The 17,363-nt window shown below is 46.3% G+C and overlaps 1 protein-coding gene across 1 annotated transcript in view; it reads right to left on the reverse strand.

The window, feature by feature from the left end:
* Positions 1-16,367, reverse strand: part of CCDC13 (coiled-coil domain containing 13) — a 244,721-nt gene extending 228,354 nt beyond the window's left edge. Inside the window, exon 1 of the mRNA XM_085628796.1 lies at positions 16,222-16,367. Within this exon, the coding sequence (XP_085484922.1) occupies positions 16,222-16,296 (75 nt within the window). The 5' untranslated portion in view covers positions 16,297-16,367. The remainder of the gene's footprint in view (positions 1-16,221) is intronic.
* Between the last annotated feature and the right edge of the window lie 996 nt (positions 16,368-17,363).

Consider the following 17,363-nt stretch of genomic DNA (forward strand, 5'->3'; position numbering starts at 1 on the left):
ACCCTCCAGAACAAAATGTGGGGGTAGGACCGGATGTCTATCCAAATACAAATACTGGCACCAGATTTAAATATTGGTCCTTCAGATCCACTCTTCAGAACTCTACTGGACCTGTGGACATTACAGAAGAAGGACTGCCCTGCAACCTGAGGACTACCATGCTGGTTGGTGACAGCCTTACTCTCAGGGAAGAAAGACTGGACCTGCTCCCTCTCACGTGACCTGAGTGGCTCTAAGGATCAATAGGCTGACATCCTGTCGGATGTACAGGGACACAACAAACTCCAGAGGCCTTCCTGCAACTGCACAGCTGGCCTGCTGTACTGGAGCTGCCTGGAACTGCAACTCGACCCACCTGAGCTCTTCTGGCCTCTGCTAGAGAAAGTTCCTGATACCGAAGAGGTGCCTCTCAAGGTCCAGGACCGCTGGCATCATTTAAGATCCTCCTAAGAAGAAAGGTAAAATGCTGAAGGTTTAGGATCCTCATGAGTGCGAGCGGAACTGTTAGCTCCGAAACTCTGCTGTTGCGGATGCCTGCTGACACAAAGCTCCAGTGAACCCGATTATTCACAAAACAGCGATGCCAGAAACACAAGATCTGCACTTTGCACAACAGTAAGGCCAGCCCACAGTGACCACCAATGTCATGCTCCAGCAACGACCATCCGAGACACCTGACTGGCTCTTCACGCAACAGTGAGAACAGTCCGCATCACCCAGCCTGCTCTTTGCACTACAGCAATGACCATCTATGATGCTTTACCTGCTCCTGGAGACCTCCCCTACTGCGAATGGAATTATTCACACTGTGCTTTGAGAAGATAACTTTTTCAGCGGGACTAGCCTGGTCCTTAAATTCGACACACGAACCATTGAGGTTGACTTGCACTTGTTAATTTATCCGGTCTAGCACGACCAGAAAACTGTGAATAGCGTTTTGTGCTTTTAGGCACTATATCTATCGAAACCTTTGAAACTGCATATCTTCGAGTTCTACTTATGGCATTTTTGTTGTTCTGGTATCACTTTATTTATTAAAATGTACTATTATCTAAATTAATTTGGGATTTTTGTATTCTCACTTTATTACTGATTGTGTGTTGCATGAATACTTTACTCATTGCCTTTAAGTTAAGCCTGCCTGCTTTTTTGCCAAGCTACCAGAGCGTTAAGCACAGGCTAATTTTGTGACTTTTTGTGGTTCACCCTGATAAGGATTATTGTTGTAGTCTAAGTCGGGCTTCCACCCCCTCAACTGATAACCCAATGGCTTACTCTGGGTAAGTTGTGGGAGATGCTTGGGTCACAATCTGTCCATTTCTCTCGCTCAGGCTGGTAAAAGGCTCCAAACCTGTGCTTGACAAAGGGACAAAGAATTTTCTGGGCTTTGATTGCAAGAAGACCTGTATAAGTGTATGATGAATGGAGAATAATCCATAGTATTGGTGCTTGATTGTTTTCATCTAGACAAAGTGAAAGATTCACCACCCGGAATGAAACACCTACCTACTAAACCAAGACTTTAATGTCAGACACTCTTCAACAAGACGCTAAACAGAACAACATTGTTAACTGGCCATGAACTGCTTTCTAGGCAGTAGGGTATTGTTGGGACAAGACATGAGGAAGGGTAGAACAACATTGACGTTCTATAGAACCAAGTACCTAATGCCCGCCAAAAATTCAGCCACTAAGGAATGCTCACCAACTGCAGGATCTGCAATGGGCAGAAATGGCTGAGCTGTAAGAATTGACAGCCCTCTACAAGAGTCATTCAGAAGCCAAACTGGCTAGAAAATGTAGGGCGTAGCTAATATCGGTCCCCATTCCAGACACCAGTGTGACCTACTAGTCCATGTAGAGTAGGAGCACCTGAATGTGGCATTAGAACCCGCCTGATTGCAGTAGAAGGAAGTCTGGTGTGAATGTCTTGGCACTTACCAGTGACTCCAGAAAGTCCCCATGACATCAGGCATAAGCAAGAGAGCTGCACTAACCGGTGGATGTTGCCAGCGAAATCCCAGAGAATTCTTAGTCGATCCGGTAGAAGAATTGGGGCTTCAGAAACACAGGGAATTAAACCTGGATCCTCCACAAAGGAGTTGCCATCATTTCAGTTCATCATGAATGCCCTCTGAGAGAGGGATTGTTGTTCAGTATGATACCTCTGTGTAGATGGAGAACCCTGGAATATTCCCTGAATATATAACGCCAGAAGGCCTATCATCTAGCTTTCATCCTGGGGGATACTGAATCCTTTAGAAAGCGCATGCGACCCTCCTTCTTGATCGCTTTGATTCAGTGGTAGGGAAGTGACAAAGTTGGTTACGGCTAAACTCTGGAAAGACTCAGAAATTCAATCTGGATGAAAGGAAAAAAAGAGTGAGACCTCTGTTAGTTGATCACAAAGTTTAGGTTTTGAAAGAGGCTGATGGCCAGAGACAGTTTCTGAAGTAGGCAAGACCTGTTCTGCGCCATAAAGAGCTTGTCATCTAAGTATATCATCAGGTAAACCCTTTTTGCATTAAGGATCTCCACTACTAGGTGCAGACGCCTGGTGAAGCACATGGTGATGCTAAACCAAAGGGTTGAGCATGCCATTTGATTCTGCCATTGTAAATTATGAAAAAGCTGAGGTAAGAGTCTTTTATCTGCAACTGTTCCATCCAATCTCCTTGTTGTAGATGGTCTCAAAGATGGTGTATCCCTTCCATTTTGAAAACTCTAGGGTCCAGGCATCCAACTCAAGCAGACTGATCACCAAACTATGTTTCCCCCTCCTTTTCTTTCCACCACAAGGACACTGAGAAAACAATTTGGATGAAGAAGACATGAGTGAATTGTCTGTTTAACGAGAAGGGAATGAATCTCCTGGTTTGTGATTAATGTTTACTCCCGTAAAAAAGAGATTTGACATGGTGGTTGCATCGTGCTACATAAAGCGACACCAATTCCAATAAAACTAATTAGTCCCCCTAGACCTTAAACACTTACCTGTGAATTTGGAGTAAGAATCAACACTTCAGTTTCTTATGTGATAGGCACAAACTCTGACGCCCCTAGCACAGAATAAGAAGAAGGTGTCCGAGCTAGATTACTCTCTATAACCTCCACAGCTGCAGGAGTGGGCACACAAAGGATCCTTGAACTTGGCACAGTCAGACGAGCAGCTCCAGCCTCTGCTAACCCTGCCAAAAAACCCTTAGACAAACACTTTTTAAAGGTGCAATCTGAGCTTTGTGGAGCGATGTGAAAGTGTTTACGAATTCAGGCACCTCCTTCGTGAAGGGGTCTCCAAACAATAAACCTCAGGAGGAAGGACCCACTTCATTGGCAGGAAGCTCGTATAGCACGGATCAATGCATAAAAGGATGGAATTGCATTTATCAGACGAGATAGCGCTGTTTGCATTACTCAATAGGCAACTGCCCATTGGGTCCTGTCAGCTAAAACGCCAGGGCCCATGGGGATGCTCTCATCCTTAACCTTAAAAATGAGGTCCAAGATTTTGGCTATAGGACTGTACCGTATCAGTGGCTTGTCCAGCCAAGCGTTCCAGGACCTATCAATGCCTTTTTTACTTCGCGAACAAACTTGCCCAAGAATGTTAGTAGCCTAGTGTCAACATCTGGCATCTTAGTAACAAGCGACTGTCTACAACATTCTGCCTCAGCCAGCTCCCAGCCTCTTTGGGAGAGGACTTGCAAATTCTAAATTGGATCTAGACTAAGGTCTTGGCCGAGGGATTCCAGCTCCTGGAACAAGGATGGACTATATCCTCAAGGTTGAACGTGCTTTTCAGCAGGCTTGACATTGAGGGGTAAAATTCAGTATAGGGGCGCAGGAGCTCTTTAAGTCATTCTCCTTAGAATCACATAAGTCACCATCTTCGTCCTAACAGTCCAGGGGAGCTAGCCAGGGTTTCATCCTGAGGACAATTCTCCCAACTTTGATGGGCAGAGCATAATTGCTTTTCAAGATAATAAACCTTAAGTTTATCTAGGATATCTGGATTAGGGAGGGAGACTTCTTGCCCTTAAAAGTTGGGTCTAATGGTGGTGAGGAAGCAGTGTTAGAGGGATCCAAAGCGTCTGGGATGTGCCTGCTCAGTCAGGGTGGAAAAAGAAGAAAGCTTTTAGCTGTTGGCGCCAAGGCCCAGAGAGGCCGAAATTGATTTTTGGATATATGAATGAATGGCCTCATCTAAGGCACATTTACCTTGTCCCAAAACTAAGGACGAAGCATTAAGAACAGTGAGGTCTACTGGGGTAGTTGTCGAAGAATGGCTCAGGGAGGATACAGAGCTTGAAAAAGACACTGGCAGCAATTCCCCCAAAAAACACCCTGAACTTACACAGGCTGCTCAGCAAGCTGACTTTTATGTTTTTTTAAATATTCGTTGGGGGGAGCCTTCAGGCAACCAGTGAAGGAAATGTTTCCTCTCGTAATGGTAAGGCTGCACTCTATTATTATTTCAACCCAACCTGTTGCAGGCAGACAAGGCACCTGGGCCACGAGGAGGCTCTGTAGATAGCAGTGTGCTTACTCGAGGCAGTAGGCTAGGCTAGAGCATGCCTACAAGCATGTATAGGCACAGGCTGAGGTATCAGCAAGTAAGGAGTTCTGCACATGGGGCTAAAGGAGAAGTGATTCCAAGCTGAAGCTGGAGAAACAAATATGTACCGCCTGAAACTAGTGCAGCACAACTTACGACACACCTTTGTCAGTAAGCCGAACTGGTAATGGTACAGGCATGTGACAAGAATGAAAGGACCACCCAAAACCTGAAAAGTAAAAGGCTTTGAAAGAAACAGTGCAAAGCAGAAATAATAAACCAAATCCCAGTAAATAAAAACAACGGTGCTGGTGAGAATTATACTTATCTGAAGATTGCCAAGCAGCAAGACAGAAGATATCATCAGGATGCAAGGACAGCTCATGTTGATTAGTTACATTCTCCTATGAACTTATAGTTCTACTATGTTGGTGGGATTTGTAGTCTTTAATACCATTTACATTACGCAGACTGGCTGCTGTTTTAACCCTTTCGCTGCGGCGGGAATTCCGCCGCAGCGCTGGGGGGGGGTTGGGGGCAGCGCGGTGGCGCGGTGCTCATGACGGAGCCACTCCGTCATGAGCCACGGTTGAGCTGTGCTCATGACGGAGTGGTTCCGTCATGACTCCGCCCACTGCGCTAATCGCCCGCACAGGCGGGGAATTAGCGCCGCGTGGGCTGAGCGGCCGCCAACGGCCGCAGCATGACGGAACCACTCCGTCATGAGCACACGGCGACCGTGGCTCATGACGGAGTGGTTCCGTCATGAGTGGGGAAGGGGTTAAATAAATCAAGAGTGGGAATGCATACCATCCCCTTTAGTCCTGCCATAGAAGTAAATGTTTTTGTTTTCGAGCGGTTGCCCTTTTGATGTACACAATAGCTTTACTACTGTGCAAAGATACAGTTACGTGTTTTAGTGTCGAGAGGGGCTTATAAAACACTAGTATGCCACATTATCTGGATTTGTAGAGGGTGACTTATCACACGAAAGGGTATCCAGGCACTGGAACAGGTGTGTAGGTGGATCAGAGTGAGGGGGAAGGGACTGGTCATGTATATTTAGTTGGAGAGCCAGATCTTCAGCTTCTTGTGGAATTCAAGAAGCGAGGAGGTCCTCGTGTAGAGGGAGGGCATTTTATGTTTTGGGTCCAATGTGGGAGAAGGCATTGACTCTGGTTCTGTGGTTGCAGTGGGGCTGTGCGAGGGAGAGTGAAGAAGAGCCTTGGAGTCTGTTGCGTTGGTGGTAGTGCAGGCGGCTGTTGAGGTATGCAGGACCTATGTGAGCAGAACACTGTAAGTGTATGTGAGGAGTTTGAATTAGCAGTGCTTGTGTATTGCTAGTCAGTGAGGCTCTCTGAGGTGTGGGGTGATGTGGTCACAACAAGGGAGGTCTAGGATGAGTCTGGTTGCAGCGTTCTGGATGGTCTGAAATCGCTAGAGGAGGCATTTGGAGACTCCAGCATAGAGTGCGTTGCCATAGTCTAGTCTGCTTGTGATGAGGGTATGAGTGGGGGTTTGTCTGGTGTTCCTGGTAATCCATTTGAAGAGTATGTGGAAGTAGGAGGAGCAATGTCTACCTGGGATGGCATGCTGAGTTTGTCTTCTAAAATGATTCTCAGGTTTCTTGCATGGCTGGTAGGAATTGGTGTGGGGCCAAGCTCGGACGCCCACCAGGTGGAGCTGTAGGCAGTTGGTTTTCATCCACTCTACACTGATCATGCATTCATTGAAGTTGGTTTTGGTTGTGGTGGATTTGGCGGACATTGATAAGATGAGATGGGTGTCATCTGCATAGATGATGGAGATGCCGTGTGCTCAGATGACATTGGCGCGTGTTGTCATGTAAATGTTGATCAGGGTTAGGCAGAGAGATGAGCCCTGTGGAACTCCGCAGATCAGGTTCTTCAGTTCTGATGTATAGGGTGGGAGTCTCACTCACAGTGGTATTCCTGTGAGGAAGGCACATATAAATGTAAGGGTCAGTCCTTGAAGGCATTTTTCGTATAGTCTTTAGATGAGGCCTGAGTGTGACACTGTGTCGAACACAGCTGAGAGGTCAAGTAGAAGGAGGGCTGCAGTTGTCAAGAAAGGTGTGAATCTAATCTGCGCGGCGGGGAGTGCTGTCACTGAGCTGTGGTTGTTTCGAAAGTCGGGATGTGTGTGTTCGAGTAGGTAATGGAGTTCCAGGTAGTTGGTGAGTTGTTGGTTGATTGTTTTCTCTATTACTTTGGCTGGGTATGGAAGTAGGGAGCTAGGACTGAAGTTGCTCAGTTTGCTGGGGTCGGCTGAAGGTTTCTTGAGGAGGGCTGTGACTGGCGCGTGTTTCCAGTCTTCTGGGAAGGTGGTGGTTTTGGCTGAGGTGTTGATGATGTGGGTGAGGTTTTTGCTGGTCAGGGGTCCTGCCATGTTGTAGATGTGATGGGGACATGAGTCTGTAATGGCCTCAGAGAAGAGTTTTCATGACATCAATGGTGTCTTCCTCAGTGAGTATTCTCCAGTTGGTTATGTGGGTGCCTTGGTTGCTGATGTGCAGTTTGGTGTTGACGTCCTAGTGTTTGGTAGTTTTTGAAGTTATTTTAGATCTTTTTGATATTGCTGTGAAAGAAGTTCGAATTGTTGTAGCAGAGCTCCTGGGAGGGAATGATTGTGTTTACTGTGGCCTCTGGGGTGGAGAACTCCTTGATGATGGTGAAGATCTCTTTGCCGTTGTTTGAGCTGGCCTCAATTCTTTCAGTGAGAGCTTTTCTCTTGGTGTCTCTAAGGAAATGGCGGTAGTGCTGGAGTGCTGCTTTGTGGGTAAATGTGGTGCCAGCTTTGTGGTAAGATGTCCATTTACTTCCCAGCAGCTTGCAGTATCTTCCTGGAATTAGTCTGTGTACCAGGTGGCATGCCTTTTGATCCTGTGGTGTTTTTTAATTTTGATGGGACCGAGTGCCTCTGCGCAGGTTTTTTTTCTGTGGTTGAAGTTGGTGATGTCCTTGTATATGGTGCCTGTGGTGTTGAGTTGATTTGTTTCAAGGTCGTTGTGCCAGTTAACTTCAGTTATTTTGTTCCAGTTTTGCCTGGTCAGGGTGATGTTGGTGGGGATTTTGACTTGCTGTGTGGATATTTGGAAGCGTATGATGGAGTGATCAGTCCAGGTCAGCCAAGATGCGGAGATGTATTTAATGTTGTTCCCGTGGAAAAGTTAGGATCTTGGGTGTGTCCTGCGATATGCGTGGGTTCTGTGACTAGCTGGGAGAGCCCGATGTTGTTCAGGCTTTGGAGGAGGTATCGGTGGGCTCTTTCAAGTGGTGATTGAAGTCGCCGAGTAGAATGAAATCCTTGGATTTAATGATGAGGGGAGCGATGAGGTCTGAGATGAGGTTGCTGAAATATGTTTGAGGTCCTTGTAGTCTGTTGACCAGGGTGAAACTGTTGTTTGTTAGGAGGCTGAAGTGCATGTGTTCCATGAAGGGGGGTGTCTGAATCCATGGAAGTGGTACATTTGATGGTGCCCACATAGATTATTGTGAGTCCGCCTCCTGGTTTGTGGAGACAGTCTTGTATTGTGAAATGATATGATGATATTACTGGGTCAGCTCAGTGTAATATCACCAGTTTTTTTTTATATATAAAATTGATAGTGCATACTATGCCTGGTGATTATAGGGGTGGGGGGCGAGGAAGTGAAGCTAGCAAATTTAAAGATGGATGAAGAACTTTAGATCGGTGGGGGAAGGACATACCCACTCTTTTGAATTTTACCAAAAGAGTTCCCATACTATTTGTTTAAAAGTAACTGTTCCTTTATGGTTAATGCAGACCTTGAATTGCCTTGGTCGGGAAGGGAAGTAGTGGGTGTCCTGCACTGTGAAGAGAAAGAGAAGGGAAGACAGATAGACAACTAAAGAAGAAACAAATATGTACCGCCTGAAACTAGTGCAGCACAACTTACGACACACCTTTGTCAGTAAGCCGAACTGGTAATGGTACAGGCATGTGACAAGAATGAAAGGACCACCCAAAACCTGAAAAGTAAAAGGCTTTGAAAGAAACAGTGCAAAGCAGAAATAATAAACCAAATCCCAGTAAATAAAAACAACGGTGCTGGTGAGAATTATACTTATCTGAAGATTGCCAAGCAGCAAGACAGAAGATATCATCAGGATGCAAGGACAGCTCATGTTGATTAGTTACATTCTCCTATGAACTTATAGTTCTACTATGTTGGTGGGATTTGTAGTCTTTAATACCATTTACATTACGCAGACTGGCTGCTGTTTTAACCCTTTCGCTGCGGCGGGAATTCCGCCGCAGCGCTGGGGGGGGGTTGGGGGCAGCGCGGTGGCGCGGTGCTCATGACGGAGCCACTCCGTCATGAGCCACGGTTGAGCTGTGCTCATGACGGAGTGGTTCCGTCATGACTCCGCCCACTGCGCTAATCGCCCGCACAGGCGGGGAATTAGCGCCGCGTGGGCTGCGCGGCCGCCAACGGCCGCAGCATGACGGAACCACTCCGTCATGAGCACACGGCGACCGTGGCTCATGACGGAGTGGTTCCGTCATGAGTGGGGAAGGGATTAAATAAATCAAGAGTGGGAATGCATACCATCCCCTTTAGTCCTGCCATAGAAGTAAATGTTTTTGTTTTCGAGCGGTTGCCCTTTTGATGTACACAATAGCTTTACTACTGTGCAAAGATACAGTTACGTGTTTTAGTGTCGAGAGGGGCTTATAAAACACTAGTATGCCACATTATCTGGATTTGTAGAGGGTGACTTATCACACGAAAGGGTATCCAGGCACTGGAACAGGTGTGTAGGTGGATCAGAGTGAGGGGGAAGGGACTGGTCATGTATATTTAGTTGGAGAGCCAGATCTTCAGCTTCTTGTGGAATTCAAGAAGCGAGGAGGTCCTCGTGTAGAGGGAGGGCATTTTATGTTTTGGGTCCAATGTGGGAGAAGGCATGGACTCTGGTTCTGTGGTTGCAGTGGGGCTGTGCGAGGGAGAGTGAAGAAGAGCCTTGGAGTCTGTTGCGTTGGTGGTAGTGCAGGCGGCTGTTGAGGTATGCAGGACCTATGTGAGCAGAACACTGTAAGTGTATGTGAGGAGTTTGAATTAGCAGTGCTTGTGTATTGCTAGTCAGTGAGGCTCTCTGAGGTGTGGGGTGATGTGGTCACAACAAGGGAGGTCTAGGATGAGTCTGGTTGCAGCGTTCTGGATGGTCTGAAATCGCTAGAGGAGGCATTTGGAGACTCCAGCATAGGAGTGCGTTGCCATAGTCTAGTCTGCTTGTGATGAGGGTATGAGTGGGGGTTTGTCTGGTGTTCCTGGTAATCCATTTGAAGAGTATGTGGAAGTAGGAGGAGCAATGTCTACCTGGGATGGCATGCTGAGTTTGTCTTCTAAAATGATTCTCAGGTTTCTTGCATGGCTGGTAGGAATTGGTGTGGGGCCAAGCTCGGACGCCCACCAGGTGGAGCTGTAGGCAGTTGGTTTTCATCCACTCTACACTGATCATGCATTCATTGAAGTTGGTTTTGGTTGTGGTGGATTTGGCGGACATTGATAAGATGAGATGGGTGTCATCTGCATAGATGATGGAGATGCCGTGTGCTCAGATGACATTGGCGCGTGTTGTCATGTAAATGTTGATCAGGGTTAGGCAGAGAGATGAGCCCTGTGGAACTCCGCAGATCAGGTTCTTCAGTTCTGATGTATAGGGTGGGAGTCTCACTCACAGTGGTATTCCTGTGAGGAAGGCACATATAAATGTAAGGGTCAGTCCTTGAAGGCATTTTTCGTATAGTCTTTAGATGAGGCCTGAGTGTGACACTGTGTCGAACACAGCTGAGAGGTCAAGTAGAAGGAGGGCTGCAGTTGTCAAGAAAGGTGTGAATCTAATCTGCGCGGCGGGGAGTGCTGTCACTGAGCTGTGGTTGTTTCGAAAGTCGGGATGTGTGTGTTCGAGTAGGTAATGGAGTTCCAGGTAGTTGGTGAGTTGTTGGTTGATTGTTTTCTCTATTACTTTGGCTGGGTATGGAAGTAGGGAGCTAGGACTGAAGTTGCTCAGTTTGCTGGGGTCGGCTGAAGGTTTCTTGAGGAGGGCTGTGACTGGCGCGTGTTTCCAGTCTTCTGGGAAGGTGGTGGTTTTGGCTGAGGTGTTGATGATGTGGGTGAGGTTTTTGCTGGTCAGGGGTCCTGCCATGTTGTAGATGTGATGGGGACATGAGTCTGTAATGGCCTCAGAGAAGAGTTTTCATGACATCAATGGTGTCTTCCTCAGTGAGTATTCTCCAGTTGGTTATGTGGGTGCCTTGGTTGCTGATGTGCAGTTTGGTGTTGACGTCCTAGTGTTTGGTAGTTTTTGAAGTTATTTTAGATCTTTTTGATATTGCTGTGAAATAAGTTCGAATTGTTGTAGCAGAGCTCCTGGGAGGGAATGATTGTGTTTACTGTGGCCTCTGGGGTGGAGAACTCCTTGATGATGGTGAAGATCTCTTTGCCGTTGTTTGAGCTGGCCTCAATTCTTTCAGTGAGAGCTTTTCTCTTGGTGTCTCTAAGGAAATGGCGGTAGTGCTGGAGTGCTGCTTTGTGGGTAAATGTGGTGCCAGCTTTGTGGTAAGATGTCCATTTACTTCCCAGCAGCTTGCAGTATCTTCCTGGAATTAGTCTGTGTACCAGGTGGCATGCCTTTTGATCCTGTGGTGTTTTTTAATTTTGATGGGACCGAGTGCCTCTGCGCAGGTTTTTTTTCTGTGGTTGAAGTTGGTGATGTCCTTGTATATGGTGCCTGTGGTGTTGAGTTGATTTGTTTCAAGGTCGTTGTGCCAGTTAACTTCAGTTATTTTGTTCCAGTTTTGCCTGGTCAGGGTGATGTTGGTGGGGATTTTGACTTGCTGTGTGGATATTTGGAAGCGTATGATGGAGTGATCAGTCCAGGTCAGCCAAGATGCGGAGATGTATTTAATGTTGTTCCCGTGGAAAAGTTAGGATCTTGGGTGTGTCCTGCGATATGCGTGGGTTCTGTGACTAGCTGGGAGAGCCCGATGTTGTTCAGGCTTTGGAGGAGGTATCGGTGGGCTCTTTCAAGTGGTGATTGAAGTCGCCGAGTAGAATGAAATCCTTGGATTTAATGATGAGGGGAGCGATGAGGTCTGAGATGAGGTTGCTGAAATATGTTTGAGGTCCTTGTAGTCTGTTGACCAGGGTGAAACTGTTGTTTGTTAGGAGGCTGAAGTGCATGTGTTCCATGAAGGGGGGTGTCTGAATCCATGGAAGTGGTACATTTGATGGTGCCCACATAGATTATTGTGAGTCCGCCTCCTGGTTTGTGGAGACAGTCTTGTATTGTGAAATGATATGATGATATTACTGGGTCAGCTCAGTGTAATATCACCAGTTTTTTTTTATATATAAAATTGATAGTGCATACTATGCCTGGTGATTATAGGGGTGGGGGGCGAGGAAGTGAAGCTAGCAAATTTAAAGATGGATGAAGAACTTTAGATCGGTGGGGGAAGGACATACCCACTCTTTTGAATTTTACCAAAAGAGTTCCCATACTATTTGTTTAAAAGTAACTGTTCCTTTATGGTTAATGCAGACCTTGAATTGCCTTGGTCGGGAAGGGAAGTAGTGGGTGTCCTGCACTGTGAAGAGAAAGAGAAGGGAAGACAGATAGACAACTAAAGAAGAAACATGTCTTCTGTCCAGAGCACCTGCTAACTGAAAGAAATGTAAAATGTGTGCAATTGGTTAATCAGCAAATAGAAGGCTGTTTAGAGCCATTATAGGCTTTAATTGAAAGAATCATTTGAGGTGTAATGGTGCTAAAGATGTATTATTTTTGAGAGATAATGTAAGACTGTTACCAGCTCTGTAATATGTCCTTTAATGGAATCCTATAAAAAAAGATTTGCACCAGCTCCAGTCTTATTGTGTATTAGTAAAATATGTTTTAAAGCATTGTAGAAACTTAAACATAGAGTCTTTCTGCACATTTTGCTACAGCCTGTCAGTCAGAAGTCCTTTCAGTGGCCATGTGGCAAGCAGGGTTTACTTGGCCCAACCATGGGGGTGGAGGTCATTTACTCCTGCTGTCCCGGAGCCCGACTTACTATGGAATATGAACAACTGGGCCAAGTACCACTTCTGCACTTGACTCTTAGGGATAGCGTGTTCCGGACAGTCCAAGTCTCCCTCAACTAGGTGGTGTGGATACAGGGGATTGAACACAGACTCACAAGTCAAAATGCTTGCAACAGTCGCAATAAATCATGGTCCAGCCATAATCTCACTTTCATGAAACAAGAAAAGTATTTTATTACTACCGCTACCTGCACAAAGGTAAAGCACAACATTCACAAACAACTACACAATCCCCTTGAGGTCAGAGCTCTTGTGTTTCCTTGGTGGTTTCCTCTACCACTTCCACTAGTGGTTATTCACCATTCACAACTGGCAACATTCAGGGTATGCCACACTAGTAGTACGAGTTTCAAGAGTTCACTATTGGCCTATTCTTAAAGTCTACAGCGTTCCAGCGCAGCAGCATTTATTAACAGCAGGTTCCCCTGGGGCCAAATGGCCTGAAATCAGTCTTACCCACACCTCCCAGTGTCGGCGCAACCTGAGTGCTGGAGCGGCAGCGGTCGATTCATGTGAGTTTGCTGCACATGGCCCCAAGCAAATTGCACTCGTGGTAAGTGAGTCTTCGCACATGGTTGCATCGCTAAAGCAACCAGAGGTTTTCGTCGGCTCCTCTTTGCCAGGAAAGTCTATGGTTCCTCCTGTGTTGGGGGGCAGTTCTGAGAAGTAGCTCCTGGTTCGAATCCTTCTTCATGGACAGGTGCACAGGTTTCACAGTGGCCTCACTCCTTTCAACGACAGGTCACAAGACATGCTAGTCCCAGTGACACCCTCTGGCATATGGAGGTCGCCGGATCTTCACAGTACACTGGCTCCAGCCTGATCAGCACAGAGATGTCCTTGGCAGCAGACCCTCTTGGCATTGGGGTCGTGGCACACTCTCGCACAAGGGCAATGGCCCTTACAGCACTGCAGTCTTATCACAGCGGCCCCTCCTGGTACATGGGGTCACCGCTTTCCCACTAAACACACATGCAGGCCTGGGTATCCCAAAATGGAACCCAGGGCCCTCCATGTATAGTGCAATTCACAGGCACACAAACAACCAGTGCATGTATACAACCTACACACACTGCACAACACCGTATCCTTCATGTACTGTACTACCAATAGACATACATACACCAGAACATACATTTAACATGATGCACTGCACAGAACTGCATTCTTCATGTACTATACTACTCATAGGCACACATACACCTAGCACATGCACCCACCATGCACGCACTTTTCTGCATTGCATTGTCCCTATATTATACCCTTCCCAGGCACAGCACACTGGGTAGGGAGGTCAGGGGACCTACCTACCAGACAGGAAGGGAGGTCTTTAAGTAAACCAAAGGAAGAAAAGGATAAGTTCTCCTTGAACTCAAACTACCAATAACATAAGGGTATCCCTCTGCCTCATGAGAGAAAGGGTGAGCGTCACAACTAGGAGCCACCTCTGCACGAGGTGGGAAAAAGGAAAATTAATCCTTTTTTATATACAACCCTCACCCCCTCTAATAGCATCATTGGGTTCACACCGACTCCTAAAAGTCAGGGTGGGCCCAACCATATTCTAGGGAGCTCTTTGTATGATGGTGTCTGGCGTGAGCAGAGCCAAGTAGGTACATGGACGGTTAGGGAGCCTTAAAGGTGGTTTGACTATAGGGCCAAACCCCCCTTCACCCCTGAGGGGGTCTGAAAATACCCATTTTAGGGTACCAATGGATCAGCAAGTATTTCCTGCCCTTGCATGCTTTAACATAAGTGCATGCCACAAGGAAAATTTAGACACAGGACGTCACCGGGGTAGTTATTACTTAAACAAGCCCACCCTAACAAATGCCCTGGACCTTCTACAGCCATGAAGGTAGGGCAGATACATGTTGGCACCACGAGGGTCATAAAACCATTGTATCATACATGCCCTTCCTATATATATTTTTGTTAGAATTTCACACCCAACCCGATAATAAAGGCATATCTTGGGAATGGATGACGGATTTTTATTTACAAGTAGGTTCCACCAGGCACATGAATATACAGAGAGCTCCGTGGAATACGGTTGAGCCCACCCTGACTTTTAGGGGGTCAGTGAGAACCCGATAATGAATCATGCACTACTAAAGTGGGTGACGGCTGTATATAAAAAATTATTCATTGTCCTTTTCCCACCTCATGCAGAGGTGGCGTCTAGTCATGAAGCACACCCCTTTGTCTCTTGAGGCGAAGGGATACCCTTATGTTAGTGACAGCACACATACACCCAGAACAGATACACCACTCCTGTGCTGCGCAGCTCTTCACAACAAAAAAATGTAGGCTAAGTGTGAGTTAAGCACATAGCAGCGGAACTTTAAAAATAAGTGAGCCTGTAGGCCTCACTCCAATGGCACCGGTTAAAAAGACCTGTTCACTACATGGTATGTTGCCACCACTGTACTCGTGCTGCTTAACTCGGGGTGAAGGCAGTATCCGCTCGCCACTATGAGGGTGGCGCTTTGCGTGCCCCTCCCGGTCCAACAAGACAGCAATCTGTGAGACCGATCTATGTCTTGGTGCACACACATGAGGGTGTGCTATGACAAGAAATATCAGCATTAGGGATCCAGGCATCAGTACAGTTGAGCACTCAGGGAAGGGGAGCACGTCCATTACAATGCAGATGACTTTTCCACCCCAACACTATCCATACTGTGTGCAATACATATTTAACCTGCCAAACATATTCACAGTGCTTTCTGTTAAAGTCAGCGACCTCACTGAGCTAAATATACACGTTACTATTCCCCAGTGCACCAACCATTATTCAAATCAGTAACCCTGTGGTCACAAGCACAGACATTTGAAGGGATCACATTAACCAACCGAGCTTCCTTATCGAAACAAATCATTTGTCGTAAGTTTAACTTGCATGTATTTTTTTCAATTAAGATGCGAGCATTATATTTCATATGCAGCTTCCTCTAGACAAAAATCCAACAAAAGAGTTACAGAATATTTTGGGGGGGTTTGGGCTATGTGTCTGACCCGCCCCCACACTCACTAACCCCGCCTATTCTGCTAAAGATTACAGACCTCATATTTTCTATGTATTTGGACCGCTATTAAAGACTATTAGGTATGTTTAACTAATGTGGGTCCAACATTCACTATGCACAAATGTCATCACTAGGCTACGGTACCTCTGATAGCTTCAGTGGCGACGGGTATTCTTTCCAGTTGATTCAATGTCAGCGGAGTCAATCGTTCAAGTTATAGGCTTTGCTTTTTTAAAATACATGATTGTTTAATCATTTGTTGCGTAAATTCAAGAAAAGGCGAAATTTCGAAAATGCAGATTGCTTAATATAAATGACTGCCCGGTTAAGTTGCGTCTTGGCAACATGAAGGCATCTCGTAACCCTAGTGACGGGGGGAGTTGCTTGATGTCTCAAAACGGAAAACAGTCTACCCGCCACAAAGCCTTCAGCTTTCCAGCATAACGCATACCCAACAACCCTTCGAAATCATGCCAGAGGTTTTCAGACGTGGGACTTACCTTCCGTCTGCCGACAGAAGACCTTAAAATCCGATTTATTCTGCTGTGCTTTCGATTATAAGCGACTAGAAACATTTAAAGCACTCTAACCCATTTCATTAGGTGAAAGCAAAGAGAACCAATCCGAAAGCGGCAGCACGCTGATTGACATGTAAGGGGGCGGCACTGTACACCCCTTTGTAGATGAACTGCCCACAGAATCCTGCAATTGGCTGGTATAAAAAACAGCCCCGGAAAAATTGCGTATTTGCCCCGGAAGAAATCGTTCCATTATGGTATCGGAAGAGATCTTGTAATTACCCGGCAACAAAAAGTCCAGCCGCACTAGGGTTTGTACTCCAGGCTGTTTACCACTGTTCTGAAAGGATATATGCTGTGACATTTGTAGTTATGTGAAAATTTGGAAAGACGCTAATCGCTGGTAAGTACGGACTCCTGCTTGGGCAAAGTGAGCTACATCAGGCATTCTATTACCAGGAGAAACACGAAAACAATTCAGATTAGGATAGAGGGGCGGGGGTGCGACACTTCAAACGCTGGAGGTGAAGTAGTTTGTGTGCGTGATCCCGTTATGTATTTTGTAGGTTTCTATTGCACGAACTCGACCTGTAGGTATTGGAGCGCTTTACATGTTCACCAGTTACATTACACAAGGTCACGTTCATATTTTTTTTTGTCGAGGCATGTGTAGATTAAGGGCCCCCTATTCCATAAATTCACGCAACGAACGCAGGAAGCCACCTTGCTGCGTTGCATGAAGGGACAGGAATGCTGCAGTATTTAACATTGTACAGCGTATTCCAGTCTTTCCTAACTCTGGTGCACTTTTGACTGCATAGCGGCAATGCAGACAGCTTTTTGCCATGGTGCAAGGCTACCTGCGTTTGAAGACAGGATTGTTTTTGTGCAGGAAGGAGCACCATCCTGCACAAGAACAATCCTCAGAGGCTTTTTCCTCTTTCCATGTGTTCTGTAATACAGCACATGTGGAAAGAGGAATAAATAAGGAGAAAAAGATTGAATGCTCCTCGTTACGACACCCTCCCAGGGAGGTGTATAATTTTCACACATTCCCAGGTCTACCACTGATGGCAAATCTGGAAATGCCCCAAATACATGGGTTGATGCGTGGTGACAACCAC

This window comes from Triturus cristatus, chromosome 10 (assembly GCF_964204655.1).
Source record: "Triturus cristatus chromosome 10, aTriCri1.1, whole genome shotgun sequence".
Lineage (NCBI taxonomy): Eukaryota > Metazoa > Chordata > Amphibia > Caudata > Salamandridae > Triturus > Triturus cristatus.